The sequence below is a fragment of the Haemaphysalis longicornis genome, unplaced genomic scaffold (assembly GCF_048455015.1).
Source record: "Haemaphysalis longicornis isolate Haplotype H1 unplaced genomic scaffold, Haemaphysalis longicornis Haplotype H1 scaffold_20, whole genome shotgun sequence".
NCBI lineage: Eukaryota > Metazoa > Arthropoda > Arachnida > Ixodida > Ixodidae > Haemaphysalis > Haemaphysalis longicornis.
The window spans coordinates 4,920,938-4,945,097 of NW_027526296.1; the positions used below are offsets into that span (position 1 = coordinate 4,920,938).

The following is a 24,160-nucleotide window of genomic DNA, read 5'->3' on the forward strand; positions in this document are numbered from 1 at the left end:
AAGAGATCTAAGGAGAATTCCTGGTATTAGAGGAGTGCTGAACTGCTGTACAGATTAGCCCCATCCATCGTGGGTAATGAAGTGCTCCCCTAATGAACCGTCACTTCTGCATAAGCTCCCTGACAGCAGCAAGGCTGGAAGGCTTCGACGACATTTACGGTGGAATCCCACGCTGTCAAACAATGCGTCTTCCCAGCAGTTAGGGAACGAAACCTCGCTTCCACTGTGTGTGTGCGTGTACAAGGCTTCCCCCGTTTAGTGTTACTGTTTCTATTTCTAAATGTCAGGCACCGTGTGGGCCCTACCAAGAGCCTTTCAGAGCAGCTCTTCCACTTACCAGCCTTCCCAATGCTTTAGTCATCAGCTAATGTGCCATGGTGAGCTAAGCATCCCTTTGTGCCACTTGGCCAGTGGGAGCACCTCAAAGCCCCTCTCATCTTTTGATGGGTGAGCAGCTTAAAGTCTCCAATGCCTCGCCAACTACACGCCACCCCCTTTCAGAGAAACACAGACCTGGTTAACCTGGCTAAGCTCATGGCCCAACCTCAAGGCTAGTACGAGGACCAGGTGTATGCAGCACTTGTACAGCAATGCGGACACCCCAACTGGCATTAAAAATGATCATCTGTGTATATATGTGTGTGTGCACACACACACACACACATGTATGTATCACTTATTTATAAACACTGCGACCTCACAGATGACTACTGCTGGGGGAGAGGAGCCGCAAGGCACCCCGAAAAAATATTTGAAAGAGGTCAAAAAAGAAAATGGAGGGGAAAAAAAGAAGGCAATTTGTGCAAACCCAACGAGATATCAAGCTCACCATTAGGAACAGGCATAGAAACTCGAGTGTGTTCCCAAAGTGCCCTTGTGACACTGAAGAGATGCCAACAGCCATTGCAAAGAATCGGTGTCACTTAGGACAAACTTAACAAGGGTGCTAAAGCTGGAGAAATCGGTAGGGCGGCATTCTGGCGACAGCAATAAAAAAAATCAAGGACAAGGGAAGCAGACGAGGCTAGTGCAGTCCCGTCTACCTCGTTCGTCCTTGTCTGTGCCGCTACTTGTCACTTTGCCTGGAGCACAGATGGCTTTCGACAGAACAGCTGTCGCTGCTCAAGCCTACACTTTTGTCGGTGGCTTGAATAATTGGAACGGCAACATAACTTGTTGCGAGACCTGGCTTCATACCGGCCCCTGCTGCAGTGGCACTGCGATGGCCACTGTAACACTTTTATGGGGACTTTCGCCATCAGAGAGAAAAAATAATAATAAAGAAGTTCCTTTAATAGCACTGTCAGTTCCTTTCCAGCCAAACCTCATTCCATGAAGCTTTTGCACCAGTTTTTGTCTCTCTTATCTTAACGAGAAAAGCTGAGTCTGCAATTCGCATACAGACAAAATTAACTTATGGATTAGATGTGACAGCCACGTACATAATATTAACCCTTTCAGACACCGCTCGCTATATGCCCCTGCAATTTTTTTTTGTCATTTCTACGCTGTGTATCTCACCAAATAAGATGAATCGGCAGGTTACTAACCCCAACACAATCTTAGTTTTTTTCTAGTCATGTGCAGAATTGTGTACATAGTGTCACAGAGGTCAGGAGCATCTTTTTCCACATATATTTCCACATACGTATATCTGTGTGATATGCAATTTTTCTATATTTTTTAGGGTCGCAAGTCTTGAGAAAATGAGGAGAAAGAGTTGAAAAATATCAGCCACTGAAGCCGTCGCGTGCGTCACCATTTTGTTTGTTCACGATCGCAGTAATCTTACTAGCCACCAGTTTACCCTAAAATCTTCATTGTTAGACGAAGGATACAAAATTACGCTAAACTAGAGAAAACGTTCAGACTTGGTATTTCTTTTTGCAAAAAAAAAAAAAAAATGCAGGATTTAAATGTACACAGTTGCGTATATAGCGTCTGAAAGGGTTAAGCATGCATACTTGTGCCCAGCATTCTTCTTACCACTGGCATAGGCATAGTCCAAGCCATTGCATGGCCTCTTACGGTACGCCCAACAAGTCTATGTATATCCATAATCCTACGTATGCCTGTTACTTATGTTTTCTTTTATTTTCCAGAAGGGATACAACCACCTACCCCCTCCTTGCCCTTTCAATTTTCCTGAAATACAGTGAAGTAGCAACAATTTAAGCTCTGATAATTCATGCTTTCGGCAAATTTAAAAATTCAAACTTTTGGATGACTTCAAATCTGCTCAGTTCAAATTCCGTCATCTGGGTAATTTGTACTTTTTGCTTGTCCACACAAAAAAAAATTATGCACTGCTTTCTGTCACCAGTTGAAAATTTGTGTTATTATCTCGCTATAACCGTAAAAACAAAAGAAAGGCTTTGCTAGCAAACAAATGTTCGAACTGAAGTAAAAGCCTACTTGGCTTGCTATTTATTTTCTGAAGTTCAGGTATAGCAGTGCTAAAAAATGTGATTCAAATAGATTCCCAATCGATATGTGTGCCGCCAATTGTACCCAGAGTTAAATATATATATGAGAACTTCTGATAATTAAGCCTTCCTGATAGCTCTAACGAAATCCCAGGGTCCTTGAAGAGAGTAAGCCGTACAAATACTAATTACGCCAGCAACCGTGATGAATTACGAATATTTATTTCCAACGTGCCGGCTAAGAAGGCAGCAAAAAATTACCAATTGGCTTACAACTAATTGCCGAACAGTATATCATATTTTTGTACATTGTAACCCTCCCTCCCTTTCTTAATTACAGAAAACATTCAGTTGGAAGGCATGCTCACAGAGTTAAAGCACTATCACATTCAAATATTTTTAATAAGGTACTATGCATTTATGGGTGGTTGAACTGAGAAAATGTGACGCACAGGAACATAAGCCCTCGGCAAAACTTTTAGATTAAGTGATAATGCTAAAGAAAATACTCTATGTAGGCAAGCTTGTTGTGCAATTGACTTTGCGTGTGAGCCAATTTAGCTTTGTCCTTACTTCCTGCACAAAATGGACATTTGCGTATAATTCACATTTTGAGCTGAATACCCTCAGACATCTAGGGTTTCAGGTATGAACATCTCAGATTTTCAGAGGCTTAAAAAATACAGGAGCCTACAATTAGCAGGCAAAAGGCAATAATAGGGTTAGAATAAGTTCTACTCGAAGGCGGCGAGTTCAGGCTTGCTATTGATCTTACGTAATATTACAGAAGGGGGACTCAACTGATCACATTCCTATGAACTTGCCACTTCATGAACCACGGGCTTAAAAAGCATCGTGTAGTGACCCAAAATTTTTTTTACAGATGCTACACGAAAATGTTCCCAGCAGCATAGCTTGTTTTTTTTAGAAATATATCAATACTTTACTGAAATAAAAGTAAACAAGAAACGCATTTTGGTTTATGTAGTTTTCATTAGATGGCGCTAGCTGCCTAGCAAACGAGAGTTTTATTTATTTCAGTACCGAAGTGGCATATCTCCAAAATAAGCAAACCAGGCCGGTGCGCACATTTCTATGCATTTGGAAAACTTTTCGTATTGGTTGGTGCAAAATAGTTTTTAAGCCTGAGGGCATGAAGCTGTAAGTCACAGGGGAGTCCCCCTTAAGGGGGCACATGGGTCTTTGATCAAAAACTTTATTTTTGCAGTTATGATGATGAAAATTGGGGGGCACATGTAGTTTCTCATTCTTATTGTAGATATAAAATTTGTTTTTGAGTAAAATGATTATATTCCAATTTATTTGGATTTTTATATTCAATTTTTTGACAGCCTTTGTAAAAAAACTGCTGGAGGGATGCAGCTAAACAGGAAACCAGTGAACTGTGCACAAATCAAAAAGTGCAATAAGACTAACATTATCGTTCTATCTGGTCTGTAGCAGAAGTTACGACCATTTGAAGTTTGGGCTTGAAAGGTGGCACCCAGAAAAACCGGTTTTGCCTTCCAGGCCCAAACTTCAAATGGTCGTCGTAACTTCTGCTACAGACCAGATAGAACGATAATGTTAGTCTTATTGCACTTTTTGATTTGTGCACAGTTCACTGGTTTCCTGTTTAGCTGCATCCCTCCAGCAGTTTTTTTACAAAGGCTGTCAAAAAATTGAATATAAAAATCCAAATAAATTGGAATATAATCATTTTACTCAAAAACAAATTTTATATCTACAATAAGAATGAGAAACTACATGTGCCCCCCAATTTTCATCATCATAACTGCAAAAATAAAGTTTTTTCGTTTAAGACCAGTGAGCCCCCTTAAGCATTTCACAATCAACAAGAGGCAATGGCCCAGAATAAACCCCGTAACGAAGCAGCTATGCCAACTTCTGTGCAAAATGCAGAAGTTAATATAGTGGGAAATGCGGGAAAACTATCAGCACCAGACTGTAATGTCCTGCCTGTAAATTTTCGCAGCTGCTTTTGTTGCATCTGAGCACAGGAGCTGTAATATTTTGTACCGCACCGCAGCAGTTGTAGACGAATGAGAAACGAAGGCAAAGGCTGACTGCTATTTCAAAAGGCTGCGACCAGAGGGGCATATCGGCCGGACGGACGCCCGTAACTCAGTTCCTCACTTTTATAGCCATTAAGACAGATCGCCAACAACTGCCTGTCAACTGGTGACGGCCTTTCCTGGAGCGTGCGCAGTACGGCAGAGGACAAAGCCCCCCTTCCTGTTCTTCTGATCGCTGCAGCTGCATACATCCGGCAGCTATATAAACCAGCACTGACATTGACCCCTCGCAGACCGGTGGGGCATATCGGCCAGACAGACGCCTGTAACTCGGTTCTTTACTTTTATAGGTCGGTGTTGAACTGCAGATTGTCAATTTAGTTGTATTCGCCCCACTGGTCTGTGAGGGTTTAATATGTCTGATGATGATTTGATGCGTCTTGCTTGCCATAAGCAAATCACTGTTGGCTCGGCCTACTTGCACTGCTCGCAGTGTAAGAACACCTATCGTTGTGGCAAATGTTCCGGAATCGCAAAAGCTGCACTTAAGGCAATGAATAACGATGAATGTAGCGCGTGGACATGTGGTACCTGCCAGATCCATGCTAAGCGACAGTCCGAAGCCAAGGGCTCCCCCCAAGCGGACCAGGCTAGCCAAACAGATGCGGACACATTGCCCTTGCTTACTAAACAGGGCGCCGAACCTCTCGAAAAACTTGCTAAGTTGATAGCAAGAATCAAGGGAATTGAAAAACTACTCTGCACTCAAAATGCCTGACAAGAAGAAATCCAAAAAACTCTGAACGATCAAACAAAAACTTTAAGGCATTGCAAAGTCAGTAGAGTTTCTTGGGGAAACGTACGACAAAATTTTAAGTCGCCTAGAAAAGGCAAAAAAGGCAGCCTCAGTAGTAACTGGGCTAGTTCAAGAACTTCACGTTTCCATTTGAAACAAAGATCATGAAATCAAACAAATCAGGACAGCTTTGAATGACGCAGAACAGTATTTACGACAAAAGTAGCTCCACGAGAGTGGAGCTACTTTTGCAAACGGCAGGATTGAAACATGCTTCCAGGGCTATGCGATGTCTGAATGAGCTCTTATCAGGATATCAGATGCTGCTATCACCTACAGACCAAGAAGCAGCGATGAAAGCACGAGGTCCGGAAGAGTAATTGGGCGGCTGCAAAAAGGCATAAGACCCATGTCCCTACTAGAAGCAAAACTGCACCATTCCAGCCTCTTTTGTGAGCAGGATAACCAGAGTTAAGATAAACACAACAAGGATTAGGCAGCCAAAAATATCCGGGAGCTTTAAGGCGAGATGGAGGGTAAAAAAAATGGTTGGTGGTGTATGTGTTACCAAGTTGTACGGGTTCTACTCACTGCCAATGCTATCAGCCGAGGGTTACCTGTACAACAGAGAAGATAACGATGAGAAAAACAGGACACATGAGAGTTCTTTGTTTATCTCAATGAACCACGGATGGGCCCTGTTTGTGGCATAGAACTGCAGCACAAGAAGGGGTAGATAGAAAAGCAGACAGGACTGCGCCAACGTTCACAATTATTTGATACAATTTCTTGCCCTGTGCCAACTGCAGGATGAAGGCCTCTCCTATGTTCCTGCAACCACTCCTCTCTCGCAATGCCCTCGTCCAATCTCCATCTGAGAATTTTTCCGATTTTATGCGTCCATCACGCAAATTACGAAAACAAACCCCTGCAAAACTAAAATCGTACATAGGTCACTAAAAACAACCATTTTACAACTGTTTGTCATAATAAGCAACAAAGCATGTCTCGATCAAAACACGTGATCGCTTGAAATACGGTAACCAAACTCTTATCAGTCAGCATGAGTGATGGATAACTCACATTTTTGTCTGCTCCTTTGAATATGGAAGGCCTTGATCAACTATCAGTGACAAGATTTGCTTTGTGTGTCATTGTACACAAGTTTACACCAACACGCTTTGCAATGTTGTGCAATAAACCATATTGCTGATGCCATGACCACGATATTTGGAAGTTTTTCAATATTTCTTGCATTTCTTTGGCTATAAAAAGTCTTTTATGGGCTAGTTCTTACAAATTGAACAAGGCTGTATTTTGTCTTCCCGGCCCCTTTAATGCACCGGCCAGTCTAGTAAATGCACGAGTGCTCACTTGCCAGTGGCCTTGCCAATAAGCAGCGCTTACTGTCACTCTTATTTGTGCACCCAGTGTGTTTCACGCCCCATCTTCGTGGCTCATTCAGCGAACACCCTACACCTTCACATCTCTCCCACCACATCCATCGGCACCCTCGCCATTCCTCCTGCCTCACCTTTACTTCCGTTTTCCATCCGTCTTTCATCTTTCACTCCTATTGGGAATGCACCCAATATTTCCTCGCCCCATCCCTTGCTCAATTGCCTCCTGGGAACCCTGGTTGTCTCCCTGCACAACCACAGTGAACATCCAAGCTGCTCAGGAAGCAGTATGTGAACATGTGCACCGGACCTTTGCAGATATACCTGAACACTACACAGACCCAGTGGACTGAACACTACCACTAGAACCTAGACCTCGGTCTTTTGGATGCGATAAAGTTTGCTCTCTCTCTGTGTCTCTCTTTCTCTCAAAACCAAAAAAAAAGGGTCCTTTTGGATGCAATAAAGTTTGCTCTCTCTCTGTGTCTCTTTCTCTCAAAACCAAAAAAAAGGGTCCTTTTGGATGCAATAAAGTTTGCACTCTCTCTGTGTCTCTTTCTCTCAAAACCAAAAAAAAGGGTCCTTTTGGATGCAATAAAGTTTGCACTCTCTCTGTGTCTCTTTCTCTCAAAACCAAAAAAAAGGGTCCTTTTGGATGCAATAAAGTTTGCACTCTCTCTGTGTCTCTCTTTCTCTCAAAACCAAAAAAAAGGGTCCTTTTGGATGCAATAAAGTTTGCACTCTCTCTGTGTCTCTTTCTCTCAAAACCAAAAAAAAGGGTCCTTTTGGATGCAATAAAGTTTGCACTCTCTCTGTGTCTCTTTCTCTCAAAACCAAAAAAAAGGGTCCTTTTGGATGCAATAAAGTTTGCTCTCTCTCTGTGTCTCTCTTTCTCTCAAAACCAAAAAAAAAGGGTCCTTTTGGATGCAATAAAGTTTGCTCTCTCTCTGTGTCTCTTTCTCTCAAAACCAAAAAAAAGGGTCCTTTTGGATGCAATAAAGTTTGCTCTCTCTCTGTGTCTCTCTTTCTCTCAAAACCAAAAAAAAAGGGTCCTTTTGGATGCAATAAAGTTTGCACTCTCTCTGTGTCTCTTTCTCTCAAAACCAAAAAAAAGGGTCCTTTTGGATGCAATAAAGTTTGCACTCTCTCTGTGTCTCTTTCTCTCAAAACCAAAAAAAAGGGTCCTTTTGGATGCAATAAAGTTTGCTCTCTCTCTGTGTCTCTCTTTCTCTCAAAACCAAAAAAAAAGGGTCCTTTTGGATGCAATAAAGTTTGCTCTCTCTCTGTGTCTCTTTCTCTCAAAACCAAAAAAAAGGGTCCTTTTGGATGCAATAAAGTTTGCACTCTCTCTGTGTCTCTCTTCCTCTCAAAACCAAAAAAAAGGGTCCTTTTGGATGCAATAAAGTTTGCTCTCTCTATGTGTCTCTCTTTCTCTCAAAACCAAAAAAAAGGGTCCTTTTGGATGCAATAAAGTTTGCACTCTCTCTGTGTCTCTTTCTCTCAAAACCAAAAAAAAAGGGTCCTTTTGGATGCAATAAAGTTTGCACTCTCTCTGTGTCTCTTTCTCTCAAAACCAAAAAAAAGGGTCCTTTTGGATGCAATAAAGTTTGCTCTCTCTCTGTGTCTCTCTTTCTCTCAAAACCAAAAAAAAAGGGTCCTTTTGGATGCAATAAAGTTTGCTCTCTCTCTGTGTCTCTCTTTCTCTCAAAACCAAAAAAAAGGGTCCTTTTGGATGCAATAAAGTTTGCTCTCTCTCTGTGTCTCTTTCTCTCAAAACCAAAAAAAGGGTCCTTTTGGATGCAATAAAGTTTGCTCTCTCTCTGTGTCTCTTTCTCTCAAAACCAAAAAAAAGGGTCCTTTTGGATGCAATAAAGTTTGCACTCTCTCTGTGTCTCTCTTCCTCTCAAAACCAAAAAAAAGGGTCCTTTTGGATGCAATAAAGTTTGCTCTCTCTCTGTGTCTCTCTTTCTCTCAAAACCAAAAAAAAGGGTCCTTTTGGATGCAATAAAGTTTGCACTCTCTCTGTGTCTCTTTCTCTCAAAACCAAAAAAAAGGGTCCTTTTGGATGCAATAAAGTTTGCACTCTCTCTGTGTCTCTTTCTCTCAAAACCAAAAAAAAGGGTCCTTTTGGATGCAATAAAGTTTGCTCTCTCTCTGTGTCTCTCTTTCTCTCAAAACCAAAAAAAAAGGGTCCTTTTGGATGCAATAAAGTTTGCTCTCTCTCTGTGTCTCTCTTTCTCTCAAAACCAAAAAAAAGGGTCCTTTTGGATGCAATAAAGTTTGCTCTCTCTCTGTGTCTTTCTCTCAAAACCAAAAAAAGGGTCCTTTTGGATGCAATAAAGTTTGCTCTCTCTCTGTGTCTCTTTCTCTCAAAACCAAAAAAAAGGGTCCTTTTGGATGCAATAAAGTTTGCACTCTCTCTGTGTCTCTTTCTCTCAAAACCAAAAAAAAGGGTCCTTTTGGATGCAATAAAGTTTGCTCTCTCTCTGTGTCTCTCTTTCTCTCAAAACCAAAAAAAAAGGGTCCTTTTGGATGCAATAAAGTTTGCTCTCTCTCTGTGTCTCTTTCTCTCAAAACCAAAAAAAAGGGTCCTTTTGGATGCAATAAAGTTTGCACTCTCTCTGTGTCTCTTTCTCTCAAAACCAAAAAAAAGGGTCCTTTTGGATGCAATAAAGTTTGCACTCTCTCTGTGTCTCTCTTTCTCTCAAAACCAAAAAAAAGGGTCCTTTTGGATGCAATAAAGTTTGCACTCTCTCTGTGTCTCTTTCTCTCAAAACCAAAAAAAAGGGTCCTTTTGGATGCAATAAAGTTTGCACTCTCTCTGTGTCTCTTTCTCTCAAAACCAAAAAAAAGGGTCCTTTTGGATGCAATAAAGTTTGCACTCTCTCTGTGTCTCTTTCTCTCAAAACCAAAAAAAAGGGTCCTTTTGGATGCAATAAAGTTTGCACTCTCTCTGTGTCTCTTTCTCTCAAAACCAAAAAAAAGGGTCCTTTTGGATGCAATAAAGTTTGCTCTCTCTCTGTGTCTCTCTTTCTCTCAAAACCAAATAAAAGGGTCCTTTTGGATGCAATAAAGTTTGCTCTCTCTCTGTGTCTCTTTCTCTCAAAACCAAAAAAAAGGGTCCTTTTGGATGCAATAAAGTTTGCACTCTCTCTGTGTCTCTCTTCCTCTCAAAACCAAAAAAAAAAAAAAAGGTCAGTCCTTGAACTGTGTCTCTGGTCTCCTATATTCTTAGTTATCTATCTTCGTGTGCCATCAACACCCGGCAGTCAAACAACTTATCAGAGGGCATCAGATAACCGGTGTCCCCCGCAGGGAAAACCAATGCGATGGGTGCTTCGGAGGCACCAGTTATCTTCACAGCACATGCCATTTGACTGCATTTTTCACAGCTGGGGACGGGACAACAAAAAAAGACGAAAGCAGACACCACGACTTCTTGTGTCATATGCCACATTTTTCCCGTTCTCTTTTTCTTTGCACTGAACTGTGTTTCTCTCGACTGCAAATTACTACAAAATCGGACGGTTAGTTTTGTTTCTACAAATTACAAAACACAGTTCCGAACAGATTTTTTAAGATGAGGCAGGATATGGCAGGGTTTGCATTTTGACGCAGCAATCACATACCTGAACTGTATACTCTCAGATCTACTGGGGTTAGACAGCAACATCCACTTTGCACCTAACAGGAGACACGGACTGTACTTCTGCATCTGTTTAAGTGATTGTGGTGGGTTTGAAACCTAAGCATCTAAACGTACAGAGGTCAAAACTGTTAACAACAACACGCGAACGCGTGACCTTCAATACATGCAGCGCAGCCTGCCAATAGCCACTGGCGTGACCAGAGAGGTTAGGGGACGGCGCTGCGGCAGCTAGGCATGTGAAAGCTATTGCCGATGCTTCCTTCTTTTGGAGGGAGAGGTTCGACGCCGAAAGTCCCTCACCACGACCGCCGCCAATGCCCATATGAAACATTATCTGACGCTGATAACCAGCGCAGTCTGGTTTTTGCCTTTGGTATGGTTCCGATATAAAAAGAGTTGAAAGTTGAGTAATAATAGTCTTGAGGCAATTTCTGAGTCAACACCGCGAACATTTATGTTTTTTTCCTTTCCTGCACAACCTACATGGGAATGGCTGTGCCCGACCCACATTGTACTTTTTTTTATATCGGAACCATACCAAAGGCAAAAACAAGACTGAACTGGTCATCAGCGTAAGATAACGTTTAATATAGGCTTTAGCGGTGGTCGTGGTGAGGGAATTTCGGCGTTGAACCTTGTCCCCCAAAACACGGAATCATCGGGAATAGCTTTCGCATGCCAAGCCGCCGCAGCGCCGTCCCCTAATCTCGCTGGTCATGCCGGTGGCTGTCAGCAGGCTGCACTGCACGTATCAAAGGCCACGCGTTCGCACGTTGTTGTTAACAGTTTTGACCTCTGTACGTCAGACATACCTGGATACCAGAGTCTTGGGTTAGGTTTGGTTACGCTACATTGGCGATGATGATAGCTTGCAGCTTCCTGAATTGTATTCGAATGGATTGATTGATTGATAGGCTTTAATGAGAAAGAGGCAAGAAGCCCTGGCGGGGAAAAGGGAATAAGGGGTGGGGGTGGGGTTAGGGCTTACATATTATCGAAAGGTGATAGTATTCAGTTCTTGTGTAGCGCTCTTGAGTAAAAAAAAAACACATTGAAGGGCAGTACTGTGAATCTGCAGAAACTGGGCAACAAGTTGCTGATCTTCCAGAGGGTGCACCGAAGAAGGGACCGGCGTTCACGTAGACTATTGAGTTTGTAAGAGAAAAAAAAAAAAACACCAACAAGCTTGAATTGAAAAAAGTAGAGCAAACGTACTTTCTTATTGTGGTCGTAAATGCAAGTTTGAGCGCACGAGCAAGCGCGCGTCGCTAGCGTGTTTTTAAACTCCCGTTTCCAGGCGCGTCCTACAAATCTTTGGACTTTGGGACGCGGATACGTCCTGCACAGCGATGGTGCCGGAACACTGGCGATAAAGCCACAGCCGCCTAACCGAGCTACTCGTTGAAAAGCAAACTTAATGCATGGCTTGGACTAGCGCCAGCGTAGCTGCCATGTCTGTGAACCCCATGCATGCATGCAGAAAGGGACTTATCTGATCTTATCTTGGGGAGCACTGAGAAAGCTGGAGGTGGATCACCAACGTCATCTGCAAGCTACGCATTACATACGAATCTCGGCATTGTTTTCAGGCATACACGTAGAACTACCTACTTGTGACGCAGCGCTGATGTTCATTCTTTCGCTATGGAAACTGCTGAGCTCTAGGCATGCACCAAAGATGTCAGCTGTCAGTTGCATTCAGAGCAACAGACATAAACGACATGATACATATTACCGTCCACGTACAAGCACACAGCACGCTGGACGGTGTTCGTGCGACGACTACAGCTACAATCGTCGCGTCACTCCTGTCGATCGCATTAAATATCCCCTATGCTGCGGCGCATGGCGCAGCATAGGGTCAACCGTTGGGCCACTTTCCGCTTGGTAAGGTGACACGACATCCTCGTCGCGAAACTTGGCTACAAGGAAAACAGCGACCTCTTACCTTACGCACACTCCGTCGGAGTTCGTCGTGTTGCTCTGTGAAAAACGACGAACTGCAGCGAGCCCCTTGCCGTGTTGTGGCAGCGAGGCGACTTGAGCGCAGACGACAAGACAACCTGACAGCCAGCATGGTCTAAACGTCAGTCGACCACAAGAAAACTATGAGGGGGAAAAGGAATTTAAATGACACGGTGGCCTGCACCGTAGAAAGCAAGTCAATGCGGCACAGCCGCTGCATGGATGCAAAGGGTAGCGGGGGCCTTTTAGCGTTTTTACTTTATCACAGGCTTCTCTCGGCTTGTCTTGGCACATTCCAGCTTCTAGTTCACTCCTGACTGTGGTAGACTTTAGAACAAATATTCAATAAAAGCCTTCTATTTCTTGTTTAAAAATTTTTAAGTGCTTTGCAAAGCATTCATATTAGAAGCAAAACTAATATGAGGCTGTAGACAACTCTGGCTGTACTAAAACGCCAAGCCCGCGATGTTTCAAATCTCTTTGAAGTCATTGTACAACGTAAACGCACTACACTGGGTTTTTCGACGTAATAAGTTTGCTCAATAGCATTAATTTTGCATATCTATCTTTTATAGACGCTACAGGGATAATAAACCTCACATACCGCCTTCAGAAGATGGAATTTAATCTGTACGGTAAGCGCGCTGCAGCGCGCCAAAATCACACCTGCCAAAATCAATCTGATCGAGTGCGTTATCGCTACGGCAGCGCAATTATTGCGGGTTGTTTGCATTTTGGTCAAACAAACAATTACTAAACGAGATATAGAGCCAGCCTAACAATATTCCAGCGATTGTAAAGTTGCAAACACATGGCGGAAACTGCAAGTAACAGTATGTAACGAAGAAAAATGGTAAACCTAGTATGATGACAAGAACCTCCAAAATATTTTTCCGAGATCTTTTCCCCGTAAACAGTTCACGGAAAAAGCCGACCCGCCAAATCCGTCAACGACGAGCTCCGATTGTCGCTGGGTGAACGGCATTAGGCCTAACCGCATGCTCGGGCACCTTTCCCCCTCCATGAGCTCTGGGAGAACCTGATTACCAGTGACCACCTGGACGTCCAGCAACTTCTGACATCTAGGGTAACAATACCACCCCACCCGGTCATCACCTGGATTCTCGGACTAGGGATATACCACTCATACTCATGGCTCACTAAAGTTTCGTACTACTACTACTACTCCAGCGATGCAGGGCAGAAGTGTAGCAGAAGGTCACACCGGCTAGCCCATCTGTTCGCAGGAGACTCGCCGGCGTGCAGCATGCCAGTTGAAAGGTCTCTTTTATGCGTCATTTTGGACGGCTCGTGACTGATCCATAGCAACTTCGTGTTTTGTTTATTTGCTCATTGAATTTCTACTGCGAGCGCAGCTTTCTACTGCCCATGCAGGAACCGTTCAAAACTGTTCTGAGCATGCAAGTGAAGGAGGCCAAAGCGAAGGTGCTATATGATATGTTCTCCCGTATGCGCATCACAGCCTCCTAGCTTTTACTTCACCAGACGACGCATTTCATATATATCTAACTTCACACTGAATAAAAAATTATTCCCAATTAAAAAAAATTATAGTTTGACATGATCAAATCGTCGAAGGCTTCAAGGTCATTAATCAAAGGCCCGCACTCACTTATGCACGCTGATTGCAGCGCACCGTTGAACACCAATCCAACGAAGTCACCAACAACCGCGAATTATCGTTTTAAATCGGAAACTTAGTGAAACGGAGAAATGAACGACCAAATCCGAATTTGTTCGTTAATTCGCAAACTTCGTAAAATCGAATTTCGTTAAATCAGGGTTAAACTGCATGTTTTCAGGGTGTTTGGCCGACCCTGCGGCGCATGAAAGTCCGAAAGGTAGCGTAAGAACATTTTCCTTTAATTTTTTATGTCGTTTAATTTCATTGACGAGAGAGAACTCTTCAAGAAAAAAAAAAGCAAAGAACAAAATTAACTTCAATCGAGCGTATGTTCAGTTTTGTCCGATGATGCTGAGCTCTTCCTGGTCGTGCTTGTCGTTGAGTTCATTGGACAGACGTTCCAGGAACTTGTTGAACTCGGCTCGAATTTGCTCCCCTCCTCTTCCACCGTCGTCGCCGTCGTCTATGCTTGTCGACGCCCAGGGGATCTTGGCGAACGAATGCGACAGCTGAGAAGGATTCCCAGCTGACCGAGCGCTCGACCGCCGGTGGCAGAAGACTATGCACTGGGAGTCTTTTAGACCTAGCGCTTGGACAAGGTGGGTATACCTTCGCGGAAAGGAAAATAAGAAAATGACCGGTAAATAATGCAGTAGAGAGGAGAAAAAACGAAAATCAATTGCATTAAACTTGCCACATGTCGAGTTCCGCAGCTGCATTTCGGTGGTCTGAAGGGTAGACAAATATTACGCCCTGGGCATCTTTGGAAAACGCAGGCCAGCAATTTTCGAACCTGTAAGTGCGCGGTAAAATAAGCTTGCATTGATGGTACTGCCGCGAGTAAAAATGTCGACATTGCCAATAATGCATGCAGAATTTGTTGCGAGAGACATACTTCTGGTCTCCGCTGCAATCCCAAAGTTCAACCGATGCCGTGGTCTGTCGGCCCTTTACTAAAATCTGGGGGCTCTCGAATTCTAAAATTCTGAAGAAAAAGAAGCACACGCGTAGTTAACGCTACAATTTGCTTAATTATTGCAAAGTCAATAAATATTTAATTACCTGACCCCCTTCGTGGGCTGATATTGACCGGAAGAACTCTCGGTGGCTTCCGCCAAAAAATTGGAAATAACTGTTTTTCCGGACTGCAAACAACGAGAATCAAGCTCAATTTCACTTCGCGATTCGCGTAACCAGGCAACGCAGATAAACACAAAACACGCGTAAGCGGTATAGCTTTTCATACCTGGCATGGTCCAATAACGATGATTTTCATACCGAAGGACGTGAGGCTGTTTAAAGCGGTGGTAAAAAGGCGTAGTCAGCGTACTTGATTATACATACCCCTACAGCTAACTCAACAACGGCACTCGTGCGGCCAGCTGACGCTTGCATCGATCCCAACAACCAAAACAGAAACCGACACTCCAGTGTTGCCGGATCAATGAAAGCCGAGGTATGCGCCTTACGTTTCTCACCACCAGGGGGCATAACAGTCGCATCAATTTCTCTTGCTATGTTGCGTCTCTGCGCTGCGTCTGCGTGTAATGTAGAGTTCATCGGCTTACCGCAGTCGCCCCCAGAAACACCACAACAGGTAACTATGGCTTGGGAGAAAACCCTGGGTCTGCCGCAGGTATCGGGTTCGCCACGCGCAGCGTGCGTTGTGCAGAAGATGGCGGCGCATTTCGACCCCCTGGCCGATGTCGTCTGGCTCCAACATACTGTATGAGAAAGCTTCACAAATGTTGAGGCCCGAGGAAGCGGACTTAGCCCTAATGGGTATTACTGTGACAGCGCTAGACCAGGGAGAGAGATCGCAGAAAGTCGTCAAACGGGCCGATTACCGACTGTGCTACCATACTTGATGGGCAGCCTGGCTGGGAACTCGGTTTTTGAGAGGTTACTGGGCGCTGACAGATGCCCTTGCTGTGAGGCTCTGCGATTGAGCAACATTGAATAACCATCTTTCTCGCAGTAATGTCCGGTATTTTCAATCGAGAAGCTGTCGGGCACGATCTGAAGTACGGTTTACGTCTACAATCCTCAACTCGTAGCTCCTGGGGCTGACATTGGCCTTGGTGGGGTTGAACGCATCTGCTCCTTTGGGTTAGTCGTCGGTACGAAGCTGAATTCCGGTTTTCGGCGCAGGCAGGCCAGGGTATGAAAGCTTGGGAGCGAAAACGAGCCACTGGTACGTTTGAAAAGCCGAGCACGGGGCTTGCACCGTAAAGAGGCCGGGCAACGTCGGAGGAAGTACGGCCACCCAAAATGAGGTCACAGACTGGGACAGCTGTAAGGCGCGTGTACGATTCCTGTTTACAAGCGGTCACTGCGGGTTGACGGCGAAGCCCATTTGAGGCTCGCTAGGCGCGTACCTTGCAGTTTGGCTACGTATTTCGCGGGTAGCGCTCCTGACAGGCAGTCCATTGGTTGCGGCCTTAACCGCTATTTTCCAGTACAATGCGTGGCGAATCGCGTTCAGATCCTGCAAGAGTTACGTAACAACAGGTGGTTACGACAGCGCGGTAATAGAAAGACTAATTAGCTTTACTGATGAGGCGCGAGATTTTATATAGGCCTTCTGCGCGCTGTCTAGACAGGCATAGGCTCTTGCCTCGAAACAGTGGATGACCAAAACTATGTATTTGGTCAGCTTGCCTCCTGCCTGGAGACGTGCGATCTGTTATGCTGTCGAGAGTTTACTTGGAGGTTGTTTGAATAGAAGCATTTGAACTACTTGCAGCCCCTTTTGCAGGAAGATAAGGGGAGTAAGCTCGCTCCGAGTTTTAAGAAAGAGACTCCAGATCAAAACCTTATTTCTGGAGTGGCCTGGGAGGCTGGGACGAGCTCGGATCGGCTGGGAAAAGGCCGCAAATGGAGCAGGCCTCGTCTGTTAAGTAAACCATTACATTTTGCCCGTAGGCGTGGTGTGAGTCGTTAGGCTGGCAGGGTTACTTTGTTTTACTTGCTCGCCACCTAACGGGGTTCTGTGTGAGCTGTGCCTGCATGCGGCGGCCCGCTCTTCAGTGACTTGAGCGTCCTGCCACTGTGGCCACTGCCTGCTCGCCAGGAGAGCCGTCATCTTGCCTTCCCTCTCCTCCACAGGCCTTGCCCACCGCACAGAGGCGGGCGCGGGAGGCCGCGGCTGCAGGAAGCCAGCCAAGATGGCTTCCAAGCGGCCGGCCCCGCAGGAGTCTCCCGGAGGGGGTTCCGCCACGGCCCCTCCCCCGAAGAAGGTCCACTTTGAGCCCTTCCGCATCGGGCAGGTCTCCACGCTCGAGGACATGGACATGAAGACACTGCAGTTCCAGAACCGCAAGCTGGCCCAGCGCCTGGAGCAGCGCATACGGCAGGAGAACGAGCTGCGCGCACGGGTGGAGCAGCTGGAGAAGCGGCAGACCTCGGACGAAGGGGTGCTCACCGTCGTCAACAGGTGGGCAGGGCCCGCGTTCGGGATGGGGCGTAGCAATCGGCAGCTCCGTTGCCCTGGCTCTCTGCAAGGAGAACTCTTTCTCGGAACAGAGTCTAGTGCCAATTGGGTGTATTTGTTAGTGTGGCAGTGGTTTGTGTGGGGAAGCAACAAAAGCAGTGGGCGACGTTTTGAAGAGTGGTTTGCTTCATTTTAGATGCATTTCACAAGTTACTGAGTGGGATTTCTCTGTTGGGACGTAAGCGTTGATCATGTGGATGTCCGTGCCAAATGGACTTGCAAAAAGAGAGAGAGAGAGAGAGGGGAAAAGCTATTTAACGGGCAGGCGAGGTCAGCCAGGCTAGCCGCTTAACTGGCTAGCCTGGTGGAGGTGAAGGTGATGTAAAAAGACCTCTCATGTACACAAGAGCATTCGAACACACTGTCCATAGAGCACACTGCATTCTGTTCTTGTGAAGTATCGAGGTCATGTGCTGAGAAAGAGAGAGAGAGAGGAGGGGACGGCGGTTTTTTGCACTGTGCAGGTACTGGAACCAGCTGAACGAGGACCTCCGGGTGCTGCTGCAACGCTTCGACGCTGAGGGTGGCTGGGAGGATGAGGAGGCGGGCGAGGAGCCCAACGAGGCAGAGGAGGCGACCACCTCGTTCCTGGGCATGCTGCTGCACTGGGACCGCGAGGAGCTGGACGAAAAGCTGGCCCAGCGCGTCCAGGTCTCAACGCGCGCCCTCGCCAAGCTGCTGCAGGCTTTTGACCGGCTCGTGCAGCGCAACCACCGTGTCATGCTGGCCCTCCACCATCAGCAGGGAGGGGAACAGGCCGAGGGGGCGGGGGGAGAGTCCGAGGGGAGCGGCCAAGCGGTGCCGGACCTGGACGAGGCGGTGCGGGGTGCTAATGCGGCACTGGAGCGCGAGAACCAGCGACTGCACGCCCTAGTGACGGCGCTGCACGAGAAGAGCCACGTGACGAGCCTGAAGTTCTCGGAGCACCAGGACCAGGTGGACTCTCTGCAGACTAAGAATGATGAACTGCGCAACCGCGTCGAGGAGCTCGAGTATGAGCTCAGCAAGGTGCGCGCACGCGAGGAAAAGCTCGACTGCCACCTGGCCGACTGCCTGCAGCGCATCAAAGGCCTCCAGGTAGGGGGAGGGCCTTGTTTTTGTTAATGAAAGTGGGACAAGCATGACTAGGTTGATAAAAGCTTAACTAAAAAGCAGTGTAGAGAGGACTGAACCTTGAGGGGTACCTCAATCCTGTAAAGAGATTTGCACAATGGTAGGGGTGGTGGAAACATTTACTGAGCTGCTCTGTGAGAGTCTGAGAGTCATCCCCCAATCCAGGTATCCATGGGATGATCGGGCTGTTTTTTCTCTGCACGCCAAAAGAAACTGGGTCTCCAGTTGAACTCTCATCATCACGGTTCGAGGAGGGGAGGGGGAGGAGGTTTGTGTTTTGTGCACACCCCAGGATGGTGCCTGGTTAGTAGAAATATTGGCATTTTGCAGAGTATCGGTTAGGGTATGCAGAATGGAGCTGGGTTTGAGGAGGGAAGTGTAGGCTTTTAGCAGTTGGAGTGTTGTTTTGGCCTCTTGGGAAGTTTTGGATAGTGCACGATTTCTCGGGAAGGGACTATTGGGGAGAATGCAGTGAATTCTTTGCAGCCTGGTAGGTTAGGGCGCAGGCTTGCTGATGGGCAAATGTGTTGTCCGTCAATGAAGAGTGGTCCGGTTTCCAAATGAGGTCAACAGTATTTTTGGGTTGATGTTGCATGAGGAGGTTTTGAGTAATGCTTGGTGTCAGGCTAGTTGCTTGAACTAACTTGGTGGGTAGGGTGGATATTGAAACATGGAGGGCTATGCAAGGCTGTTGAGGTAGAAATAGAAAGTGGCGCAACTAAGACAGCATGTAAGGTCAGGCACATGCGCGAATTGGTCAGTTGTGCCCAGGGTGTTGACTATAAAATCTCACTGGATTGCGGTCCTGCTGCAGAGAATTTGGCCGCATACTGCACGAGGTGCAGCTGTCAGGCCCTGTTTGATAAGACCACTATTCTGGATCAAAAGATACACTCACACGGGGGGGGGGGGGGTTTCGATGTTGTCGGGGTGCAAAGGAGGATGTGTTAGCTTTCCTTCTATCGCACTCATCACATGTGAGATATTAGTTTTGTCACTTCATTTATAATACATAAACAATTTTCAGTGCATAGTTTTTATGTCAAGGGTTTCTGTCCTTTCCAGTCTGTTCGTATTATACCTAACGCACTCTTACAAACGAGGTTTTGACTATGGCGGCCGTGTTTCTGCCAGGAATCTTTGACGTGCAGCCTGTGAATCGGTAATTTTGACTGATGAGTGGGAGTGGATAAGAACCTGGATGATGGCTAGTTCTTCAGCTACCCACGTAGAGGAAGATTTGATCGAGATACAAGCGGTAACCGCATCCTTGGTTGTCACCATGGCCACTGTACGAGAGCCGCGGGGATAGATGCCAGCATCTGTGTATTAAACGTCTGAGTGCCTGTTGTAAACACGTTCCTGAGCATGGCTCCTGGCTTGACACCTATCGGTGTGTAGGTCTGCATGCCTGTTCTTTGGAATTGGGTGAACGCAGAGATGGTGTTGCCAGGAGTCCGAGAGGGAGTGGGTTATGTAGGGCTTTGAGTGAAGTGATGCCAAAGGGGCATCTGGGCGAGTCTTAGGCATGGGTGGAGAGGTGGCCCTCGATAAATTTAGAAACCTTGTTATGTAGCCCAAGTTACAGGAGTTTAGTCATAGGTGTGGCTGCAGGTAGGTTCAGGGCTTGCTTAAAGGCTTTACGGATGAGGCAGTCCAGGACACAGGGTGATGTAGGTGATCCGAGAGATGAGGAGAGCCCAAACTGAGTGGATGAGGTCTTCCTTTATGCCTGTGCAATGGTTGGATATGCAACCAACCGTGTGGGTGACTTGATTAAAGGCCAGAGAGAGCTTGGATAACGTTTTATTGTTTCGTGTGCTAGCCTGAATAGTGAGCCGAAGTATCTTGACTGAAGGGCTAGACCCGATGATATGGCCATCCAGGGTAACATAGATTCGGTATGGGGGGCCTGGGGGTTAAATGATGATTGGTCCATATCTCTGTGGAGTGCACTGGAGGCAAACTGAGGCTGCATAGTTATGGGCAGCGTCAGTGGCCTGTTGTAGGGCACCGTGAATTAAGCTTGGGGAACCAGTGTTTGTCCAGGTGGTAATATCGCCATTACGGCGCGATGTATACACTCGAACCTTGCTATAACGAAGTTGAAACGGAGCCGTATATGTTTCGTTATATCCATTACTTCGTTATATTAATTATAACAGTTTACGTCAATGTATGCTCAGTTGTGTGCGCAACTATAAGCATGCAAACAGTGACATCGCCTAGCGGCCCACTGTACCGCTACGCGACCACGCATTCGACGGAAATTGAGTAGAAGACAAATATTTTGCTTGCTCAATGTGCACACTGCCTATTTTATTGTCCGCTACATGTAGCTGGACAAAAGTCGATGATGATCCTTTGTTTCAGAGATGGCAAGCGAAAGACTTTCTTTTCTGCGGTGCCGTTTCCACCGTCGCCATTAGCGTCGATGAAACGATGTAGACCGCATCAAGTGCCTGCGACGACGCTGGCATGTTGAGCGTGTGTGCATGGGAGACCATGGCGTCTTCGTCGTCGCTTGCGTCAGTTTGTCCGGTGACATCTGCGACAATGGGCCGGCACCTTGCGCCAGTTCTCACGGCCGTCACGTGACCCGCCCGCCCGCTCGTTCCGTCCGGCTCAGTGAGCAAAGAGAATGGGGAATGGTCGTGAGGCTGACGGGGGGGCTTTAAAACAGCCGCGCCGAACGAGTGTCGAACTCCGCAGAATACTTCACGCACAGGTCGGCTCACGGTTTTTTCCGGGGGGAAGGGACTAGTATAGTTTGTTAAATCCATTGACAGGTCAATTTCACTTCGTTACAGTGAGGTTTGAAATGCGTGTTTCTGTATGGAAATTTCAAAGGGAATTTCATTTACTTCGTTATATCTCGTAGTGTTTTAAAGGGGTTTGAGTGTATCGGGAATGGTGCGGTGTAGCTGTGGTATGTCGGTAGAATATAAATCAAAGAGCAGTGGAGAGAGCACTGACCCTTGGGGTATGCCATGATCCCATAATCCCATATTGTGATTGTCATAGGCGTGCGCACAGGGGGGGCAGGGGGGGCGGCCGCCCCCCCTAATCATCTGAAGGGGGCGCCAAATTTGCCCCATGCCTTGCCGATGTGACACATGAAAGTAAAATTTCTGCTCAGAAATATTTTGTGTGTGTTGCAATTCCATCACATTGAAATAAAAATTTTATAACCATCCCTCTTTGCACTGCGTTCGCACCGCAAGGCCTTCAGTGAGAAGAGGTCGGGAGTTGCTCTGGGGGGGGGGGGGGGGCGGCGCAGCGGTAAGACTTTCCCCACCCAAATTGAGAACTCTGCGCACGCCTATGGTGATTGTCACGGATTTCAGGTCTCCCACCTTGAGTATAGCATGTCATTGAGTGAGAAAATCAACAGTGTAGTTGTACGTTTGGTGACCACGGTTTCTGGTATTTAGATGGAAAGGATGGATGAGTGGGATATATTTAATTATAAAGTTCCCGTTTAAGATTCCGGGCCCGAATAGGTTGTGGCAAATTGTGTGTGGCGGGGCTGTGGACTTCTTTGATGTTCAAAAGAATGCATGCATTGCATCGGAGAGCAATCCTCTAATCTCTAGGTAGGGAGGGCTAGAGGCTATGAAGAAAGTGTCATTGGTTGGAAATTATATCTACCTCATGGGGAGCAATGGAACCATGTAGGTGACATTGTGTGGCTGTATTTAATTTCACAGTGCGAGTGTGCCTTAAAATTTCATCCCGTAAAATGAGAAATCATGATCATTAAACAGAGCAAATGTCTGCGCACTCTTTTTTTCACAATGTCAGCATTTTCGTGGACCTTTGACATGTTAAAGTTTGGTGTGGTGACTGTGCAAATGCAACGTTGGGGGTGGAGCGCTCTTTCTATAGGAAGTTTTGCATGCTCTAACAGACAAGCCTGTTGCAGCGATATGAAGGTTTTGCTGGACATGATGATCTTTGACAGCTTCATGCAGGAATTTTCTTTCTGGTTGCGTTGCATCAAAGCAACGTGGTCATCACCATATTTTTTCACATTAAGTGCGGTATCATGTAGCTGAAAGGATTTCGTTGGGCTCATTCGGAGCATTTGGCGGAAGGGGGTAAGAAAGTTTTGTGAGATCTGTAGGCCCTTACATTACATTTATCGATGTATCAATAGACGTACACGAATTTGCTGTGTCAGGTTTAATGGCATAGGTTATGCAGGCATGAAGGAATACTCTCAGATAAACAAATTGTTTTTTGTGTTTCATAAAACGTGTTTTTGATGTTCCCTTGGGTAGTTTTATGGTGCTACAGCCCATTTTGCTGCTGCTCCTAACGTGAGAGAGAGAGAGAGAGAGAGAAAGCTCTTCAATGGGCGAGCGAGGTCAACCAGGCTAGCCGCTCTTCTTGGTATGCCATATATGGGAGGAGGGGATATAAAAAGGCCTTCGTGTCCCCCCGCAGGCGGACGGCTGCGACATCCCCCCGTCGGGCACCGCGGTGGTCCCCGGCGGCGGTGGGGGCGGCCCCAGCGGGGGCGGCTCGGGGGGTGCGGCAGCCCTGCGGCTGGAGGACCTGCAGAGCCAGCTGGAGGAGCAGCGGGAGCTGGCGTCGGCGCGCCTGCTGGAGCTGGAGCAGCTGCAGCACGACCACAAGGAGGCCCTGAAGGCGGCGGAGCGGCTGCGACTGGAGCTGCGCTCGCTGCCCGAGAGCCTGGTGGTGGCCACGGCTGAGTACAAGTGCCTGCAAAGCCAGTTCTCGGTGCTGTACAACGAGAGCATGCAGCTGCGCACCCAGCTGGACGAGTGCCGCGGCATGCTCGCGTCGGCCAAGAACTCGCACCTGCGCCAGATCGAGCACATGGAGAGCGAGGAGCTGTCCGTCCAGAAGAAGCTGCGCTCCGAGGTGATCCGCCTCGAGGACAACATCGCCCAGATCCGGCGCGAGTACGAGCAGGTGCGCATTGAGTTCGAGCAGTCCCTCGCCACCAGCGAACAGACTGCGCCCCTCAACCGCGAGATGCGCCACATCATCACCAGCCTGCAGAGCCACAACCGCCAGCTCAAGAGCGAGGTGGCACGCTGCAAGCGCAAGCTGCGCGAGGCACTCACCGAGGCCCACAAGGTGTGGCACTGGTGCCCTTGCTCTTCTTCGCCTTTCTTCCTCCGCCCACGATGGCCTCGTGCTCACAAAGCCCCTCTCTGTCGCAGATGAAGCAGATGCTGGACATGTCCAACGTGGCGGTGACCTCCACCACGGTTCCGTCATCGGCATCGTCCACGTCGAGCGATAATGGGTCCACGCGCAGCGACGACGTCTCTACCACCCCGGTGTCATCGGGGGCAAACGCCCTGGGTGTGGGGAGCAGTGCAACGGGCGGGCTGGCGGGAGGAGGTCGTGGCGGAGAGGAACCGGCTGCTGCGTCACGTCGCGATGACGACTGCCGGGTCGCGGAAGAGGACCCTATTCCTGAGAGGGAGAAGGGCAAGAGTGATCTGGACATCATCCGGGACCTCAAAGCTCAGCTCAAGTGCGTGTCGCCTCCCTTTTCTCATGTCGCATCGTCTCTTCTTTCTTTTTTTGCCTTCAGCACACTGACTGAGTCGGTGCAAAACACTTTTCCTAACATGTTGTTTAAGTTCAGACCGTCGC

General features: G+C 47.0%; 3 protein-coding genes across 4 annotated transcripts in view; 1 reads left to right on the forward strand and 2 right to left on the reverse strand.

Annotated features, from left to right (window-relative positions):
* The window catches only part of LOC144172315 (putative acyl-CoA dehydrogenase 6), a 34,005-nt gene extending 21,461 nt beyond the window's left edge, over positions 1-12,544 (reverse strand). The window contains exon 1 of the mRNA XM_077701074.1: positions 12,256-12,544. Within this exon, the coding sequence (XP_077557200.1) occupies positions 12,256-12,384 (129 nt within the window). The 5' untranslated portion in view covers positions 12,385-12,544. The remainder of the gene's footprint in view (positions 1-12,255) is intronic.
* Positions 12,545-13,706: 1,162 nt separating this feature from the next.
* Positions 13,707-15,348, reverse strand: LOC144172318 (intraflagellar transport protein 22 homolog). The gene is made up of 5 exons (XM_077701080.1): positions 15,164-15,348; positions 14,980-15,062; positions 14,813-14,902; positions 14,612-14,710; positions 13,707-14,526 (listed from the first exon to the last, which is right to left on the reverse strand). Exons 1-5 carry the CDS (start codon positions 15,191-15,193, stop codon positions 14,250-14,252), a joined length of 579 nt encoding a protein of 192 aa, XP_077557206.1. The 5' UTR covers positions 15,194-15,348; the 3' UTR covers positions 13,707-14,249.
* A 20-nt stretch (positions 15,349-15,368) lies between these two features.
* Bre1 (E3 ubiquitin-protein ligase Bre1) overlaps positions 15,369-24,160 on the forward strand; it is a 28,298-nt gene continuing 19,506 nt past the window's right edge. The window contains exons 1-5 of one of the 2 annotated variants that reach the window (XM_077701075.1): positions 15,369-15,514; positions 17,026-17,353; positions 17,875-18,487; positions 22,973-23,632; positions 23,719-24,038. In XM_077701075.1, coding sequence (XP_077557201.1) covers positions 17,085-17,353; positions 17,875-18,487; positions 22,973-23,632; positions 23,719-24,038 — 1,862 coding nt within the window. In that variant the 5' untranslated portion in view covers positions 15,369-15,514; positions 17,026-17,084. The remainder of the gene's footprint in view (positions 15,515-17,025; positions 17,354-17,874; positions 18,488-22,972; positions 23,633-23,718; positions 24,039-24,160) is intronic. The other variant, XM_077701076.1, reaches the window with a different exon arrangement.